The 17,593-nt window shown below is 39.7% G+C and overlaps 1 protein-coding gene across 7 annotated transcripts in view; it reads right to left on the reverse strand.

The window, feature by feature from the left end:
• GABRB2 (gamma-aminobutyric acid type A receptor subunit beta2) overlaps positions 1–17,593 on the reverse strand; it is a 102,674-nt gene that overhangs the window by 83,319 nt on the left and 1,762 nt on the right. For all 7 annotated transcript variants that reach the window (XM_083482343.1, XM_083482345.1, XM_083482341.1 and 4 more), the window contains exons 3-4: positions 17,418–17,509; positions 16,320–16,387 (exon numbers count right to left, since the gene is read on the reverse strand). In XM_083482343.1, the coding sequence (XP_083338469.1) occupies positions 16,320–16,387; positions 17,418–17,509 (160 nt within the window). The remainder of the gene's footprint in view (positions 1–16,319; positions 16,388–17,417; positions 17,510–17,593) is intronic.

The following is a 17,593-nucleotide window of genomic DNA, read 5'->3' on the forward strand; positions in this document are numbered from 1 at the left end:
ATAAAGCAGCTTTGAACTGGATAGGGGGTCATGATGTACTAATTATTTGGTTACTCACACAGTGGCTTAGATGTAATTGTACAAAGTTTAAGGCATCAAATTGTGTAGCACAGCTCTCCATAAATCTCAAGTTCCAGCGTTCTAGGGTTTGTAGTTGATCATAAATCCTTGTTAAAATGGAAACCTATCTAGCATTAACTGTGCTGAACAGCAGTACTGACACAACACTTGACAATGGTTAAGATTAGCAGATGGAAGTTTGGAGGAATGTTTCAGTACATACAGTAATTCTGTAGCAGCGTAGCCCTATGGTTTCCAATGTGGCACACTTTGATACTAAGCAAGGGCACTGCCCCTCCCAATTTTCATTAAAAATGACTTTTATTGTTGCTTTCTTTTTTGGAAAGGTTGCTTGTTTTGATACAGGTTAGGTATTTTTCCTGGGTTGTGGTGTTGTGTGTGTTATTTTGTGGTGCTTCTTAGATTTCCAAATGTGCCCCAGGCACAAAATGATTGGGAACCACTGCTGTAGCCAGAGGCACCAGGTTTCAAAGGAGAATGTGGGGGTTGACTTTATGCACCTGACATCAGGACATTGGGGGAGTCAGGGGCAGAGTCAAACATGGCTCAACCCCCAGGAGATGGTGCCCTTAGCTGTAGCCCATTCCCAACACTTTAACCATGGTAGAAGATTTAATTTATTTTTATCAAATTAAATATCAATATCCTAAAAGTGAGCTCTTCCGTGAAAGTAGCAATAGCGTTATTTATTTACCCTGAGATAGAAAGGTTGGCCAAATCATTACAATGAATACCATCAGTAAGAAAAGCACAGCACCTGCCTATGATTCTTCATGCAAACTAAGTATTAATTCAAAATTAATATTTCATTTTTATGTAAACTGCCCTAGAAGAATTTTAAAACATCATATCATAGACAAAATGGCACACTCAAATCAAGAGAGTTTTAAATGGGAATCTGCCATCATAAAACATTGACTAGAAGCAGTGGCAAACTTTTTCCTTTTCCTTGGAACTCAACACTAACTTATGCAAACCACTGATACTGATGAGTTGGTATTGCCCAGTGCCCACAAGCAAGTTTGGAGACAAAAAATGAACAAAATGCAGGCAGAGTTTGTGTCTCAGCATTTAGTGTGGCAGCTTACATTGGGCAACCAGTCAGAATTCAGAGTGAACTGGGTAAGACACCAAGTTCAATTTTAGAACAATTTTATAAAGAGAGGTTTGTGTATCTCTCTCTGTGTGTGAACTTGCCTTTAAAATAGGCTATAAGCAGGTTAGCAGTGAAGATGGCAATTAAATAAAAACAAATTCGAAGACAGAGCATGGCAATTTTAAATTATCCCAAAGGTGCACATAACCATCAGGTTTTCTGAACACATACAAATATTGCTTATAAATGGGGATAATCCTGTTTGCAGCTAGTTATATAAGCTGAGCATATACATGAGTAATAAGCATGAGCTGTCAAGCCCTTAGCAAGTTACAGTTTACTATCTTGCCTTGTGTCTCAAAACATATTATCACAATGATGCAAAACAAGACCATTTTAGAAAATATACTTTGTAACTTGTACATTACAAAGCACAACTAATGCAACTGCCTAATTTCAGTATAAATATGGCTTTGCATACTTTTGGATTTAACTGTCCACCCTCCAAAATTGGCTTGTGGGGAGTGCGTGGGTGGGGAATCCCCAGAGTAGTGCATTGAATTCACACAAAGTGTGACATTGAATTCTGCCCTATGACAATGCTTTTGTAAGGTTTCACTATACTTTTAAAACTGCTTTTAAAATGTGTTAATAATAAAAGCATACATAATAAAGTACAGATATGATACTACCTAAACCTTATTCTGTGATGGTTGTTCGCTCCTCTTCCTCCTCCTTTCTTTGGTGATCACTCGTAGCTGAGTAAGATTGTCTTCCATGAACAGCGTCTTAACAGTGAGTCTGTAAGATTTTGGCCAGCCACAGCTAATACAGAGATAAAGAGATGCCTCGATAGAACGGACTGCGGGAACTATCACCTTTTTTAAAAAAAGAGATTGATAATTCTGACATCCTTAAAGTCTGCTGGGATCTCCTCCCTCTCCCAGATTTTTTCATGAAGTTGTTGTGTAAGTTCAATTCCGCCCACTTTGAAGACTTTGGCAGGTCTCCCATGAGGTCCACTAGCTTTGTTGTTTTTCATTTGGTTAATAGCTTCACACAACTCTCCCAGAGAACCTCAGCAGCTATGGGGGAGCTGCGGTTAAGGGGATGCTGATAATGTTCTTTCCAACGCAGTGCAATGGCTTCTTTATCTTTTAGAAGTGTGGTACTGTCTGTTGAGTGTAGGGGGCATATGCCATGATTTATTGGCCCATAGATGGTTTTTGTGGCTTTAAAGAAACTCTGTGCATCCTGAGTATCGGCTAAGTGATGGATCTTTTGAGCTTTTTTTTTTATCCATGAGCTGTTCTTTAGTTCTCTGGTTCTTCTTTGAACCTCAACCTTAGTGTTGGCATAGGTTTTTTCATAATGGCATAGTTTCTATCTCTTTGCCAGATCTGAAAAGCCTTCCTTTTCTTGTCAAGAATGCGTTCAATCTCACTGTCATACTCATCAAACCAAGTCCTGGTGTTTATTGGTTTAGTATCCAATAGTTTGTTCACAGGCTGTAATAATGGATGTTTTTAGTTTGGTCCAGTGTTCCTCAATGTTATCAGGGAACTCCGAAAGCAGATGGTCTTTAAGAGTCATTTGGAAGCAATCCTGCTTAATAGGATTGAAGGGCTTGAGTGTTCATTTTGCACCTTGGTTTCCTTCCTTGAAGCCTGCACTGAGGTATAATATTGATAGCCATCGTGGAACGTATTAATGTGTGATCTGTCCAGCAGTTGTCGGCACTCGTCATATCTCTGATAAAGAGCACATCATGACTGCTTGTGCCTCCATGATTTATTTATTTTGTCAAAAGAGTGTGTTGGTAATAACAAAGTTGTGCGTTGCACATATAGTCAAAAGTCAGATTCTATTCTGGTTGCTATTGTCAATTCCTTCTTTCCCAATAGTCCCAAGCCACAGTTTGAAATCTTGCCCAACTCTTGCATTAAAATGCATTTACCGCCCACTCATACAGATATGCCCCTTTCCTTTTCAGCCCTGGAAATAATGATAGTGCTATATTTGCAGTGCTTTAAAAAAGAAAAAGAAAAACCAAACTACAGTGAACATAAAACTAATTTGAAACCATGATAGGAGATCTGGGCAATTTTTAGTAAGAATATCAGTGATGAGATAAATGTTTGCCACGGTTAAAACTAAAGGGGGGGGGGGGGAGAGAATAAGTGCACAGGAATAAGTCTGTGAGTTCTGTATCACCAAACTATGGTTCTGTGACTAGGCAGTGTTTTATCTTCGCTAGAGAGTGAAGGGTTATTCATATTTCTATTTACTGTGACTCCAGTGTGTTCCTATTGTTGTTTGTCTTAAGCTAGGTTCACATAAATCTGCATCCTGTGGCTTTTAGAGGAATACTGCTATTTGATGCACTTTCCCTCAAACCAGCTTCCACCTGATTAAAAAATGGAAGCCGCCATTCCATTGTAGTGTGAAAATATGTATTATGATGATCAGGCCGCGTTTGTGAATGCACAGATGACAGAATGTGCACATATGAAAGTATCACTGATTTAGGGAATGAAATCATGGGGAGAAATCATCCCTGCCCTGATATGAACAGTTATTAAATTTACCAAGAAAAAAGCACAAATACACCAAGAAAAAAGCAAAAAACCATGTCCAGATTCGTCATGGAGGTCTTGAGAAATGTAGAAAATAACAGGATATATTTATCTGAAAGTCTTCAAACTTACACGACCCTTTAAAAATTAGCTGATGAAGGTGAATAAATCGAAACAGGGCCCTGTCCTGGTTTCTAATCCATAACTGACTTCTGACTTCTGCTCAGTGATTGAAACTAAGACCTCCACGACGAATCTGGACTAACATGAATTTATCTCTACTCATAAATTCTTATCTCTAATTCTGTAATGAATTATTGTGTTATACATATTTTTATGAGTTTGAGTCTGTAATCTCTGTTAGAGTTTGTAATCTCTATTTGAATTTGTAATCCTTGTCAGAATACATACTTTTGAATGGATTAGTTTTTGTTACTATTGACTATTGATTTGCGAGTAGGGACCACTCCCACTATTGAAACTTACATTGTCCTGAGTTCTTGGTGTGCTTTTTTCCTGATATGAACAGTTGCAGGAGAAACTGACTTGGAGACACAGTGGTGGTGGTGGTGGTGGTGGTGATGGGGAGAGAGCAATGACCTTGCAGCATTCAAGAAACTAATGTGAACACAAAGAATCTGCTTTGCCTTTTCATACTTTTTTCTTGTATTTAACAGAGAAAAATCACCAGGAAATAAGAGAACCTTATCATGCTTCCCTGTTTATTCCTTAAAGCATACAGAATGAACATTAATGAAGAAAACAGGATAAAGATCAAGACGGGATCAGTTTCTCCCTACTGATCTGAGCTAGTTACCCTAGGATAATAATAATACAGTGGTACCTCGCAAGACGAATGCCTTGCAAGACAAAAAACTCGCTAGACGAAAGGGTTTTTTGTTTTTTGAGTTGCTTTGCAAGACGATTTTCCCTATGGGCTTGTTTCGCAAGACGGAAACGTCTTGCAAGTTTGTTTCCTTTTCCTTAACACCGTTAATACAGTTGCGACTTGACTTCGAGGAGCAACTCATAGAACGTGGTGTGGTAGCCTTTTTTGAGGTTTTTAAAGACTTTGGTGATTTTTGAACCTTTTCCAAAACTTTCCCGACACCGTGCTTCGCAAGACGAAAAAAATCGCAAGACGACAAAACTCGCGGAATGAATTAATTTCGTCTTGTGAGGCACCACTGTAATAATAATAATAATAATTTATTATTTATACCTAGCCCATCTGGCTGGGCTTCCCCAACCACTCTGGGCGGCTTCCAAAAAAATATTAAAATACTGTAATACATCAAACATTAAAAGCTTCCCTAAAGAGGGCTGCCTTCAGATGTCTTCTAAAAGTCTGGTGGTTGTTGTTCTCTTTGACATCTGGTGGGAGGGCGTTCCACAGGGAGGGCGCCACTACCGAGAAGGCCCTCTGCCTGGTTCCCTGTAACTTGGCTTCTCGCAGTGAGGGAACCGCCAGAAGGCCCTCGGTGCTGGACCTCAGTGTCTGGGCAGAACGATGGGGGAGGAGACGCTCCTTCAGATATACTGTACCGAGGCCGTTTAGGGCTTTAAAGGTCAGCACCAACACTTTGAATTGTGCTCGGAAACGTACTGGGAGCCAATGTAGGTCTTTCAAGACCGGTGTTATATGGTCTCGGCGGCTGCTCCCAGTCACCAGTCTAGCTGCCACATTCTGGATTAGTTGTAGTTTCCAGGTCACCTTCAAAGGTAGCCCCACGTAGAGCACACTGCAGTAGTCCAAGCGGGAGATAACCAGAGCATGCACCACTCTGGCGAGGCAGTCCGCAGGCGGATAGGGTCTCAGCCTGCGTACCAGATGGAGCTGGTACACAGCTGCCCTGGACACGGATTTAACCTGTGCCTCCATGGACAGCTGTGAGTCCAAAATGAATCTGGGACTGAATCTGGGACCTTCTGCTTGCAAAACAAGTGCTCTACCACTGATCTACATCCCTTCAAATCCTAAGCATGTTTAGTCAATAATAGGGCTTACAATCTTGTAAGCGTGTTTAGGATTGCAGCCCTCGTCACATTGTTCTTTCACGCTTCTAGAAGCTGGAAGATTTGTAGGGAAAATATGTATTATTGTGATGAGGCTGATTATATTTTAAGTGAGAAATCAAAAATCTATTCTGCTGTACTTAAAGAACTTTTGGAAAATGACAATCAATCAGCCGCATTTAAACACAAGGGGATGGAGTTGTTTGCCCTCATGTAGCTTTAAGCAACAAAAAACAAAATATCAAAGATTCCAGTTCATAATGACTATTCTTTAATTATTATTATTAAAAAATGATAAAATGCAAGTTTCTGTTCTCATTACAGAAATGTTACCCTATGCTTTTTTTCAGATAATTTCTGATTTCTTTTCTTTTTTTAAAAAATGAAAGCAATACAGCAAAGAGATAGCTATTCAGTCATTGTACATACAGAATAGATGCCTCATCACCAAAATGTCAAGTGATGCATCGAGTGTTGATGCATCATTCTGTTCTCAAAAAGTCAACCCAATTAAAAAGTTAATCAAAATGAAATCCTGCACTTCAGTGCTCTTATGATTATGAGTACCTTATCTAACACATACTCACTTTTGATTTGATGAAAAACAGTTTCCCCCCTAAAAAATAATTATTATTAATTTGCTTACTGTGCTCAGCTTTGGAGACTGGACATCATGCTTATTTATTATATTTATTAGTCAACTCATTAAAAAAAATATCTAGACAACATGCTGATTAAAATAAAATACATTAAAATTCAGCATGAAAACCCTAAACAACCCTAAATGTTAAAGAAAATAAGAAAAATTGAAGAAAATATAGCAAGAAGTACTATGTGCAACTACAAATACATTTAAATTCAGCCACATACACTTTCTTTCACTTAGACAGTATGGAAATTTTTGATGTTACATTACATAAAACAGACTGTGACTACCTACCACTATTTCTGTGGAGCAGTGGGAGAAACTTACTCTTGACGTTATAGTGCCACTAGTCCTAAAGCTATTATAGCTGCTCGATAAAAATGAAGGATGCAAAAGGAATCATTGTTACACAATTAAAAATAAGTTTGCTCTAGTGCTGAAGCGGGGGGGGGGGGGGGAGAGAGATAAAACCTCTCCTCCCTTCACGCTATTGCCCACAATCATTTATCCCAGCTACCCCTACGTACTTAAATAAAAAGGGGTGGAAGTAACTGCATATCGTAAATAGCACTAACCACACTGGATAACAAACCAGGCACATTATCATTACACATTTTAAGTTCTTCCCCACTCAAATACTGAGTTCGCTTAAATGTTACACTGCTAGGCAGTGGCGTAGCGTGGGGGGTGCAGGGGGGGCAGCTGCACCGGGCGCAACATCTGGGGGTTAGGGTTAGGGTGCGCAAATCCACGGGTTAGGGGGCGCAAATTACTTGCCTTGCCCCGGGTGCTGACAACCCACGCTACGCCACTGCTGCTAGGAAGAAAGCACTGTTCCATGTCCCAACTTGTATTGTGACTGCAAAGTGTCCTGCCTCCTCTTGGCTCATGCACTACAGATGGGCATGCTGTCCCAAATGCTCCTTGGATTCATTCAGAAATAATCCAGGGTTATTGGTGGGGAGGTGTTGTGGGGGCACTGCACTGGAAAAACTCAGATTATTTTCCAAGGGTTCAGGAAAACACCCACTTGTTTTTACCATTGTACACAAACAAACAAACAAACAAACAAACAAACAAACAAACCCCTCTCTTCTTTTTTATTGACCTATCCAGTGGTTGCAGAAGCAGTAGTGGTGAGAGAAGGAAGGTTTTTCCTTTCCCATCCTCCTCCTCCATCTTAGTTTCTGCAACATCCTGGATAGCAGAGAGCATTTCGGGAAGATCATGGAAGAGGTGGTTGCAACTGTGTTAACCCTAGGGAGAACTGCTATCTCACTGTCTCCCAGGTTGCTGGCATTTCTACTGTATGATTCTTTTAGGGCTGATTTTTCCAGGCTTTTTTCAAAAATGTAATTTAATTGTTATTGTGGCATTTTGTATTGTTTTTAGCATATTGTACACCACTTCAGGTGCTGCTTAGAAAGCGGGGAAAGAGGTACAGCAGTAATATTACTGTCAATAGTTTAGTATATTTTAATGCTAAAGTAAACAGCATGAAATACTTTATACAAGCAAAAATGCAAAGTTTTACAGAAGTAGGTTAGAACGGACCTATGTCTCAAATAAATAATTCATACTTTCAAGCTCCCATAAAACATTTAATAGGCAATAAAGCTTAAGAGCCAGAGTTTTCAAAATTTCTCAGACCCCAGAATTTATATTAGGTTTTCAAACAAGCTTAATGCCTAGTTTGTCTCTTTCAACTGAAGTGGACAGCTTTTTCAAAGCACTCAGCACTTCAAGCTCAGCTTCTTATTATGAAAAGAGTTTGGCAGAGCAAACATCCGCCTGATAGAAACTCATACAATTTTATATGACCAAAAAACACAGCTGAAATGTAAGAAATGCTTTCTACTTGCTCCAGTGGCAACAAAAGCTATAATTACACATATTCCAAGTCTTCAAGAACTTTTTAAAAAGTATTTTAAGCTTCTCCATCAACTGATCTCTGTATGACTTATTTCCTAACCATTTTCTCCTTTTCCCATCTGCTTTCTAGTATGCATTTTCTAGCTTAGGAAGCGCTGATCATTGTTTCACATTTAAATATGGCCCAGTTCAAACTAAGCCAAAATATGAAAGAGCCTTTTGCTTCTGCATCCCTTTGCTTCTTCCTCCAGCACATGCCTAAATACCAAGTTTCATCTCAGTTGAGAGATTATGTTGACAACTTCCAAACAATCCAGAATCCTAAACCAACTTCAACTTGTTCCAAAGTTCGGAACCATGATTTCTCAATAAATATGAAACATAAAACGATTCCTCCTTAGAGATTTCCTGGTTTAATTACAGCTCATGCAATGGGGATGGTGCATCAGCAAAAATTTGTGTCTTAGATTATTAAGAAGAAATATGATTGTCCAACAGTCTCTTCAAAGTTCCTGCTTAAACTTAAAAGTTAACTCTTCTCAAACAGATAGGGCTTGGTTGATACCAGGGAGGGGGCCTTTTCAACAGCTGTGCCTAAGCTCTGGAGACTCCCCTTCCAAAGGAAACCCATCACACCATCTCCTTATGAGCCTTTTGCAAGTTGGAAAAAACCTTCTCTTTTAGGAAGCATTTGGGCTGTGGACTGCTATATTAAGCAATTGGTCTCTGGATTTTTGTTTTGTTGTTAGTCACTTTGACCTCTTCAGAAGAAATGTCAGATAGAAATTATTCACATAAATAAGCCTGACTCCCAGAACGCATCTGTCTTTCTAAAATGCCCTTCAGCCATGAGAGCCAACTCTCATTGGGCAGGCTTGCCTGCTCTGAGTGTTAAAAGGTATTAAAAAAGTCAAACCCATAACACACACACACACACACACACACACACACACTGAAGACTTAAAAAACAACAACACTTATGCTTCTACAGGATATGATCTGGCTCACAGAAACTGGATTATTTGTCAGTATTTCTCTTAGTGGAATTTCCACTCACCAGTTAAAGTATTTCTGAATATTCCAACATTCTGTGACATCACAGCACACAGGGAGCAGCTGGGAGAGAGGAGTTTGTAGGTGGCAGGCACCAACTTCCTAGTGAGAGCCAATTTCAAGCCAATTGTAATTTTTAATAATTTACTCTGGCTTTGTTAATGTAAGGATTGGCTCACTGTATTGTTCCAGTTTGTTCTGCATTACTCATATAACCACAAACAGCATAATGGCATACATAAACCACAGGAAACATATCAGATTCTTCAGCCTTAAAGTCATGTCCAACACTCAATCATGCAATTAAAGACCAGTACGATGACCATATAATTAATACTATAATAATCAGTAAAAGCCATTAATACCAGTGCAGTGTCCACACTACAGTACTTATTACCAAAGTCCTTGTGGTTATTTTGCTTGTTTCCTGTGTTGTTTTTCCAATGGCTAAGTGTTAATGCAAATATGTTAGAGAGGGCAAAATGTTTAAATATGTTTTGTCTACCCACAGTAGAACTATTACAATAGGAGCATCAACATCTATGTATAAGTTTAATTGTTTCAGCAAATTTAGTTTCCAGAATAGGCATGTTAACTTTGTAGCAGCAACAAATAGCTTGAGAGCTCATTTAAAAGAAACTTGATAGCCTCTAAATTGCTACAGAAGGGTTTGTAATGTTATTAATTGCTTAGGTACCCTTATTAAAGTTAGGATGTGAGTCAGTCCTGATAGGCAAGTGGTATAGTCCTGGCTAACAACAGACAACCCCCATCATGGCAGTCTTCTTTCCCACTTCTTTCTGGAAACACTGGGGCTCATTTTCTTACAATGGTTCAATCTGGTAATGGGTGACACAGACCCCAAATTCAGAATGAATCTGATCTTTTTATACTCTCTCAGAGAATTAAATGGGCGAAAAGACTATCTGAGAGGTCTCTGAAATCTCATAAGTCAAGTGCCCAGGGAACCACCCTGCCAACTTGTTCATCCATTCCACTCTTTTCTCTGCTTACCATTTTACACTTGTTCACATTTAATTGCATTTGCCATTTTATCACCCACTCACTCAGGTTTGGAGAGGTCCTTTCAGAGCTCTTCACAATCTCTTTTTAATGATCCTGAACAATTTAGTATCATCTGCAAACTTGGCCACCTCAACACTCACTTCAGGTTAAGAAGCACAAGTCCCAATAGTGACCTTTGCTCCACTTCAGAGAACTGTCCATTTATCCCTGTTCTTTGCTTCCTGAAACATTGCCTATCCATGAACTACAAGAGGACCTCTCTCCTTACTCTTTGACTGCTAAGCTAGGTTTGCTAGGGAAACTGTTTCCAGTTTTCCTGGCAAACAATACAATTGAGGCTTCTGAACCTGCCACCAAGACTACTGGGGTATGTCATTTGAACTCCTCATGGTTGAATGAATTGAGCCAAATGGATTTAGAAAGTACAGACACACAGCATATAGAAGCACCAAGCATGTTTGGAGGCCTTCAGAGTGTCAACTGGTGTCAACAGTCTTCTGTACTGTTAATTTCTTCCTCGCTATTGCAACCTAAGCTTGGGAATGCATGGGAAGAGGAAAATCAGCTGCACACTACAGTAGGTGCTGAGGCAAATGAATCACAAGCTCAGGTGAACTTTGAAGGGAGGATGGATTCCCTATATTTGGGTATCTTAAATAGTTGTGTAGTTTAAACATACATACACATCAGTTCAACTTTGACTATCTTATGTGTACACTGGAGCTTTCCTGGCCTCTGCAAAGGCTTTAACCTGCTTGCTGTTTATTCTAGTCCTCCCCTTCAGCTCCCTTCATATGACTCCTCAGAAGAAAATGATGATTTGTACTTTCCAGATAGAAACCATTGCAATGGTCTCTAAATTTAGCAGTCAGTGAAATCTGTTCATGTGGGAGCCAAGAAGATTCTTCAAAAGCAACCAGCAAACCAATCACAACTTCCTGCTGGATTTGGAAACCCAGTTCTTTCTGCTCCAGAATCCAGTGGGGAAGGGGCGCTCAGAAATTCCATGGGAATCCATTGTTTGAATTCAAGCATGCAGGTTCATCTCTGAATTTTGTTTCCTGCTGAAGTTACTTAGATGATAAAAAGTTCCAAAATATTACAAGAGCCCTCTTCACTTAGTCGCAGCTGTGAAATGCACTATGGATAAATGATGCCCACCTGCATAGTTAACAGCAAACATTATCTATCCTAACATACATTTCTAGGATAATGCACTTGGCTGAACAAAATTTCTGAGCTAGGCTATATTGTTATAAAATAGTAACAGTAATATTTTCAGTCTCAAGAGAGCTAGTGCCATTCAAGATAGAATGATAGACATAAATTATTGACAACTAGGTACAAAGTCAACTATTCAAAAGTATTCTCAGTGGAGTAACTGCTGCAAAAAATCACTTTTTCGTTGTCAGGATTGCACAAGACGTATTTGAACCTTCTTGTGTACACTGTTAGCTCACAAGGGAGAGAGGCTTAAAAAAATGGAGTGGGGTGGGAACAGTGATGTGCATGTGTAGTAGAGTTGGAGCACACTGTCTGCGATGAACTATATTTAAAAATGGGGAGGGACATGTTTCAAAAGAAGGTGGTGGAGCAAGGGGTGTTCTTCCTGGTGTTCAGCATTTGTTTTATCATTCCTCTTTTTAATACACTTGCTTGGTATAGAAGGGGTACTAAGCCTTTGAAGTAATAAAGCTGTAAATAAGGTCACAAAATGGCTTGCAGAAATTCATAACTTCAAACTACAAAAATTATTGGAATATGTCCCAATCTGCAGAGGAAACCACATTTTCCCAGCAATGAAATACTGCCATTTGAGTGCTGGGAAAATGTGATTTATCACCAACAGAAACACATGTGAGGAAAGGCAACTAGATTGTCGGTGCCAGAGTAAAAAAAAAGCACATTTTTATTGCGGAACAAAAATAAAATGGCAACACCCCGACAAATTAATTAAGTTCTTTTTTTAAAAAAACAAACAAAGCAAAAAAAACCCCCACTCCTTGTCAACAAGCCTGTTTACTGGAAATGTGTGCTTGCTCTCATATGCCACTCTCACATGTCGCTCAGATTGTATACTGATATGTATACTGATACATATATGGTGCTTTGGATAGATCTCCACTCTCTTCACTTCAGCATCAGGAATTGTTATTGTACATTATTTACCAATATATCCAGGACTGGAGGGAGGGCAGAGGAGAGGGTGTGTGTGTGTGATAATCCTCATATCTTCTCAAGATATGGTTCTGCATCAGCATTTATTGACAAATTAAAGGCCAACAATACGTTAGATCAAACGCTAGATGAACAATTTGAAGATATTACATGACAAGTATGTTCAAAAAACCTGGGCTAATTTTTTCTAACGTTTAATAATATTGGTGTTACTATTGACAATTGGATACTTGTAGCCAACAACCCAGTTCTATGAATGTTTACTCAGGATGTTTACTCTCACTGCATCCAATGAGGCCTACTGCAGGCAAGTGTGTGTGTGTAAGGCAGCAAACATAAAACACTTGCTAGGAAAAAGTGGAGCTCACTTTTGAGTTCACATGCTAAGGATCACGCTGTAAATCTTCTGTTTTGTCACACATGCCAAGGTTTAGCTGTGCTAGACAGTAACTTGTACAACATTTTGAATATTTTACTTTAGACTTTGGGGGCCGGTGAGAGACCTCTAGTTTCAATGAAATGTAAGTGAAGCTCTAAATGAAGCAAAACACCTTGGTGAAACTGTCACTCATGCTTTTGACCAGACAAGCCCAGTATAAAAAGGACACACACTCAATCTTGTACAGCACAAGGCTACTCATATCTGCTCAGAAGCATGTCCCATTAATTTCAATGGGCTTATTCCAAAGTATTGCATTGGATTGTAGGCTTAACAATAGTGAATGACCAGGAGCTGTCCATGGTACCACATGCTTCCCTGCAGCCCTTCCCCTCTTCTGCTCAAGTTCTTGTTACCATATTTAAGGAATTGTTAGTTGGCTCCAGTTGCAATTAGGGTTAATATTAACTGAGGATTGACCTTAACTGGGATTTGAAAGTAGCTTCAAATTCTGGTTAGAGACAAACACCAGTTAGTCTAAACCAGTGTTTTCCAAACTTGGGCTCCAGCTGTTTTTGGACTACAATTCCAATCATCACTGACCACTAGCTAGGGATGATGTGAGTTGTAGTCCAACTACAGCTGGAGACCCAAGTTTGGGAAACACTGGCCTAAACCATGGTTAATGTGGCTTGATGTAGTCCTTAACTATGGTACAGACTAAAGAGGCAGGAAATTGAGCCGAGAAAAGAGGTTTTTCTGTAAACCCACAGTATGCTCCTTTTTCTGCAATCACAGGAAGGGGTTAAGATTATTCAGTCTGCAGCAACCTATAATGACAATATCAATTCATGCACTGCCAAAGTAAGTGACAGCATGGCGACTAAAACCCACACAGAAACAGTAAGGCCTTCTATGATAAAATGTCAGAGAACAAGCTATGCAGGTCTATGCAGAATTAAGCTCCAATGAGTTCAATGGGACTTATTCTCAGGCAAGTGTGTATAGGATTGCAACCTCTATTTTTTTTTAAAAAAATCAGATCACATTGCAGGAAAGTGAAGAAACTCGGTTTTCCTTGGCACAGGGACACATCCACCATCTCATAAAATAAGTTTACTGCCGATTTTTTATCTTTCATCTGATTAAAAGAAGCCTTATGAGGCCAAATACATTTTATCCAAACAGGTGGGTTTTTTTTTTAAAAAAGAGTATTATCTAGGTAGGACTATGAATATTGTTTTTCACATTATGTTCATTCTTCATCAGTATATAGAGACCATTTCTGATACTAAAGTTTCAACATTCAAACTTCTGGAGGACACTTAACAGACTGCATAATCTTCTTAACAAAACAAAATCGTTCCAGCCTTCAGATCAGAACAGGTTCTCATTTTAACACTAGTCTTGCAGATCAGGTTTGTAAAGTATGAGTCTCTTGAACAAAATAAATGTTAATATTTCCAAAAAGGCATTAAAACATGGTATGTGTCACCCAGGTTAGTTTTACTAAGTAGTGGGCCGATTTCAAAAATATAATCTGCCATTTCTAGACATATAGACAAAACACTAGGAGCATGCTGGAATATGTTCACGTGACAGTGATCTAAATTCAAAGTTCAGCGTCTCTCACTAGACAGAATATACCTTAGGATCACTTTTGGGAAGAAGGAATTGGAATTATGCATTGCCTCAGTGATCAGGTTCCGACATACTACAACAAAATCTCTGAACATGAAACATGCAAAGATCTAATATTTACACAACCATTTCTCGATACATTAGAAATTGAATTGTTCTTTCAAAGTTTGGAAGATTATGCCTATCACAAAAACACATTAATAACTTCTGAAGGAAAAGTATCACACCCTGACAATGTCACCGAGTGTTAATTCATGTCATGCTAATATGTAATAGAGCCAACTATCCCAAGCAATCATTAAAAAAAATGTAAACACAGTGCGTGGGGGGTGGGTTGGGAATCTGTAATTTAAATTGAACATTTTCTATTTGAACTCTAGGTCTCACTAATTAATGAAACTGAGCTGACACAATTTCATGTCATTATAATTTGCCTGGTTATCTCATTAAAGCATAGTCTTCCATATTTTACAATGCTAAGCTACTGTGATCCTTTAACAAACACAATGGATGTTAAGGTTCAACACAGTCTGCAAATGAAAACCAAAAGTTCAAAAGAAGTTAATTCTAGTGCTTCTTGTTACTTTCTTTCCTTCATTAGTGGTCTGCCGCCTGAGTAATGGATATATGATGAGGCTATCTTATAAATATATATATTTAGAAGTGTTTTAGCAACTCTAGATTAACTAGTCTTACAGATAACTCAATCACTATGCAAGAAGTTTTGTTTTAATAAAATAAAAATAATAAAAACTTGCCTCAAGTGTAGCATACTATAATAGGGCAGTCTTCCTAACAAACTTTTCAGTGTGTTTACATGGCTTCTACAACCATTTTTAAAAATGGAAGGCCAAAGATATGCAAGACAAAGTGTGACCACATTTTATGTGATCCAGGTCCCATTCCAACATATGTACACACCCATCTCTTCACCCTCTGTAATTTCATTTAATAGTATAGCTCTACACATTAGAACTGGCAATAAACTTATATGAAGCGTTCATGCAACATTTAAAAACTGCATTCATCAACCTAATTACAACTTTATGTTTGGGTGCGCAACATTCATCTCAATCCCCATGCCTCCCAATAGTAACTGAAACAATTTAACTGTCCCAAATACATGATGAAAATGTTAAAATATTCTGAACTGTTGTGCAAATCGATGTCAGCAGGGGGCGCTCCTGCATGAAGCAAAAGGAGGCCACTATTGTTCCTCTAAGTCTCTCAGTAGCACTTAACTATATGTCTGAAATGGTCTCTCCTATATACTAAGACTGTCAAAAATAATAATAATCGTACCAGCTTTTTACACACTAAAAGTCGTAGTGTTTAAAAGCCTTTTGGAATAAACTTACAGATGTTATTCTGAAGGACAACGTTTTATTTAAGTGGCTGTACAAGAGGCCTCCTAACACTCATTCTAGTAATTCTATGGATTTCCCCAAAATACCACAGGTTACTAGCATTTTTCTTATTCAGACGTTTCAGATAAAAATAGTCCAAAATCAATAGCTTCAGAAATTATTTCACACTGCTTTCTGACATCTGTGTAGAGAAGACGCAAGCACCCAATTGGGGGTGGGGGGGGGGTGGAGAGATGGCCTAATTAACTGGAGAGCGCTGGTGCACATTGGTGGTAAATGAGAAATAAAAGCGATAAAGTCAGAACCTGCAGTCACAGTTACTGATTCCACAGACCCTTGTAAAACCTGGTTGGGGGGAGATGGACCGAAAGATAAATGAAACACTCACCATATTGACTTCTGACACCATGTCTATGCTGGCAATGTCTATGTTCATGCCAACAGCCACAGGGGGACCTGCAACACAAGATGGTCTGCACTGTGATCTCTCACAATTTAACTCATTCATGCAAGCATTATTCGGACTGAAGAAGGGGTGGGGCAGCAGGGCTTCATTTTAGCCACGAGTTTGCCTTGCAGCGTTTCCAGGATCGCCGTCAGCAACGGGTGCTTTATATAACACACACACACACACACACACACGTGTGTTAATAATAGGGTAAAGTGTCTTTAAGTGGCTGGCCGGAGATACACCCCACTAGACTTGCAGTGTGAGTTTCAACCCAGAGGCTTCTGTTCCCGCTTGCTGCACGGGCTCAGTCCGGTTAGCCAAGCCCTTGCAAGCAGACGAAGCCGAGCGAGAGGGACGCTGACTCGGGATTCAAGGAGGACTTTACGGGGCTCTCGGAACCGCACGCTCCTCGCAGCCCAGTAACAGCATAGTGCCGTCTGTACTAGCGGCTTCCACATACGTTCAGAGAGGGTCCAAGGACCCGGTTTAACATACACAAGCACAAACGACTCGGAAACCTGCTCCCCAACGCACAGCTCACGGGGAGCAGAATGACATTTTCATCTCGCTTAGCCGAACATCCTGTACTCAAAAAAAAGGAGAAATGTTTACTGTGGCCACAGGCACAGCACACCAGGCTTGGTGACACGGATGCTGGGGAAACTTAGGAGATTTGCATCTCCATAAAGCCAATTAGCCAAGCTTTAATTACGCGTTAATAGGTAATCAACGCACACGAGACCAAGTACTGTGTGTATAGATACAGAAACATACAAATACAGACACACACACACACACGAGGAGATTTAAAGGATCGTGTCACGGCCGTTCCGGGCTAAGGGAAATTGGGGAACAATTGGCTTAACTTTGGGTCGAGCTTCAGAAAATGGCAACATAGATGCAGAGCAGGAGCAGCGCTCACACCACGTTGAAAACACACACACGCGTGCGCGCACACACACATACACACACACACTCCGGAGAAGGGACAGCCTGAGCGTGGAGCAGGCTTTTCTACAAAAGCAATCGAATTACCTCCGAAATCTGGCCTCAGCCGAATGTCGTATCCTTTCAGCAGTCTATCCACGGTCTCTTTTACCAGGGACATATTGCTGGGATCATTAGCACTAAAGAAAGGGGTAAAAAGACATGAGAGAGCGGTTTTCCCTGTCTCTATCTCGCAAGATGCATTCTGCACCTCCCAGTTATAC

This window comes from Podarcis liolepis (genome assembly GCF_965112155.1).
Source record: "Podarcis liolepis genome assembly, chromosome: 2".
Lineage (NCBI taxonomy): Eukaryota > Metazoa > Chordata > Lepidosauria > Squamata > Lacertidae > Podarcis > Podarcis liolepis.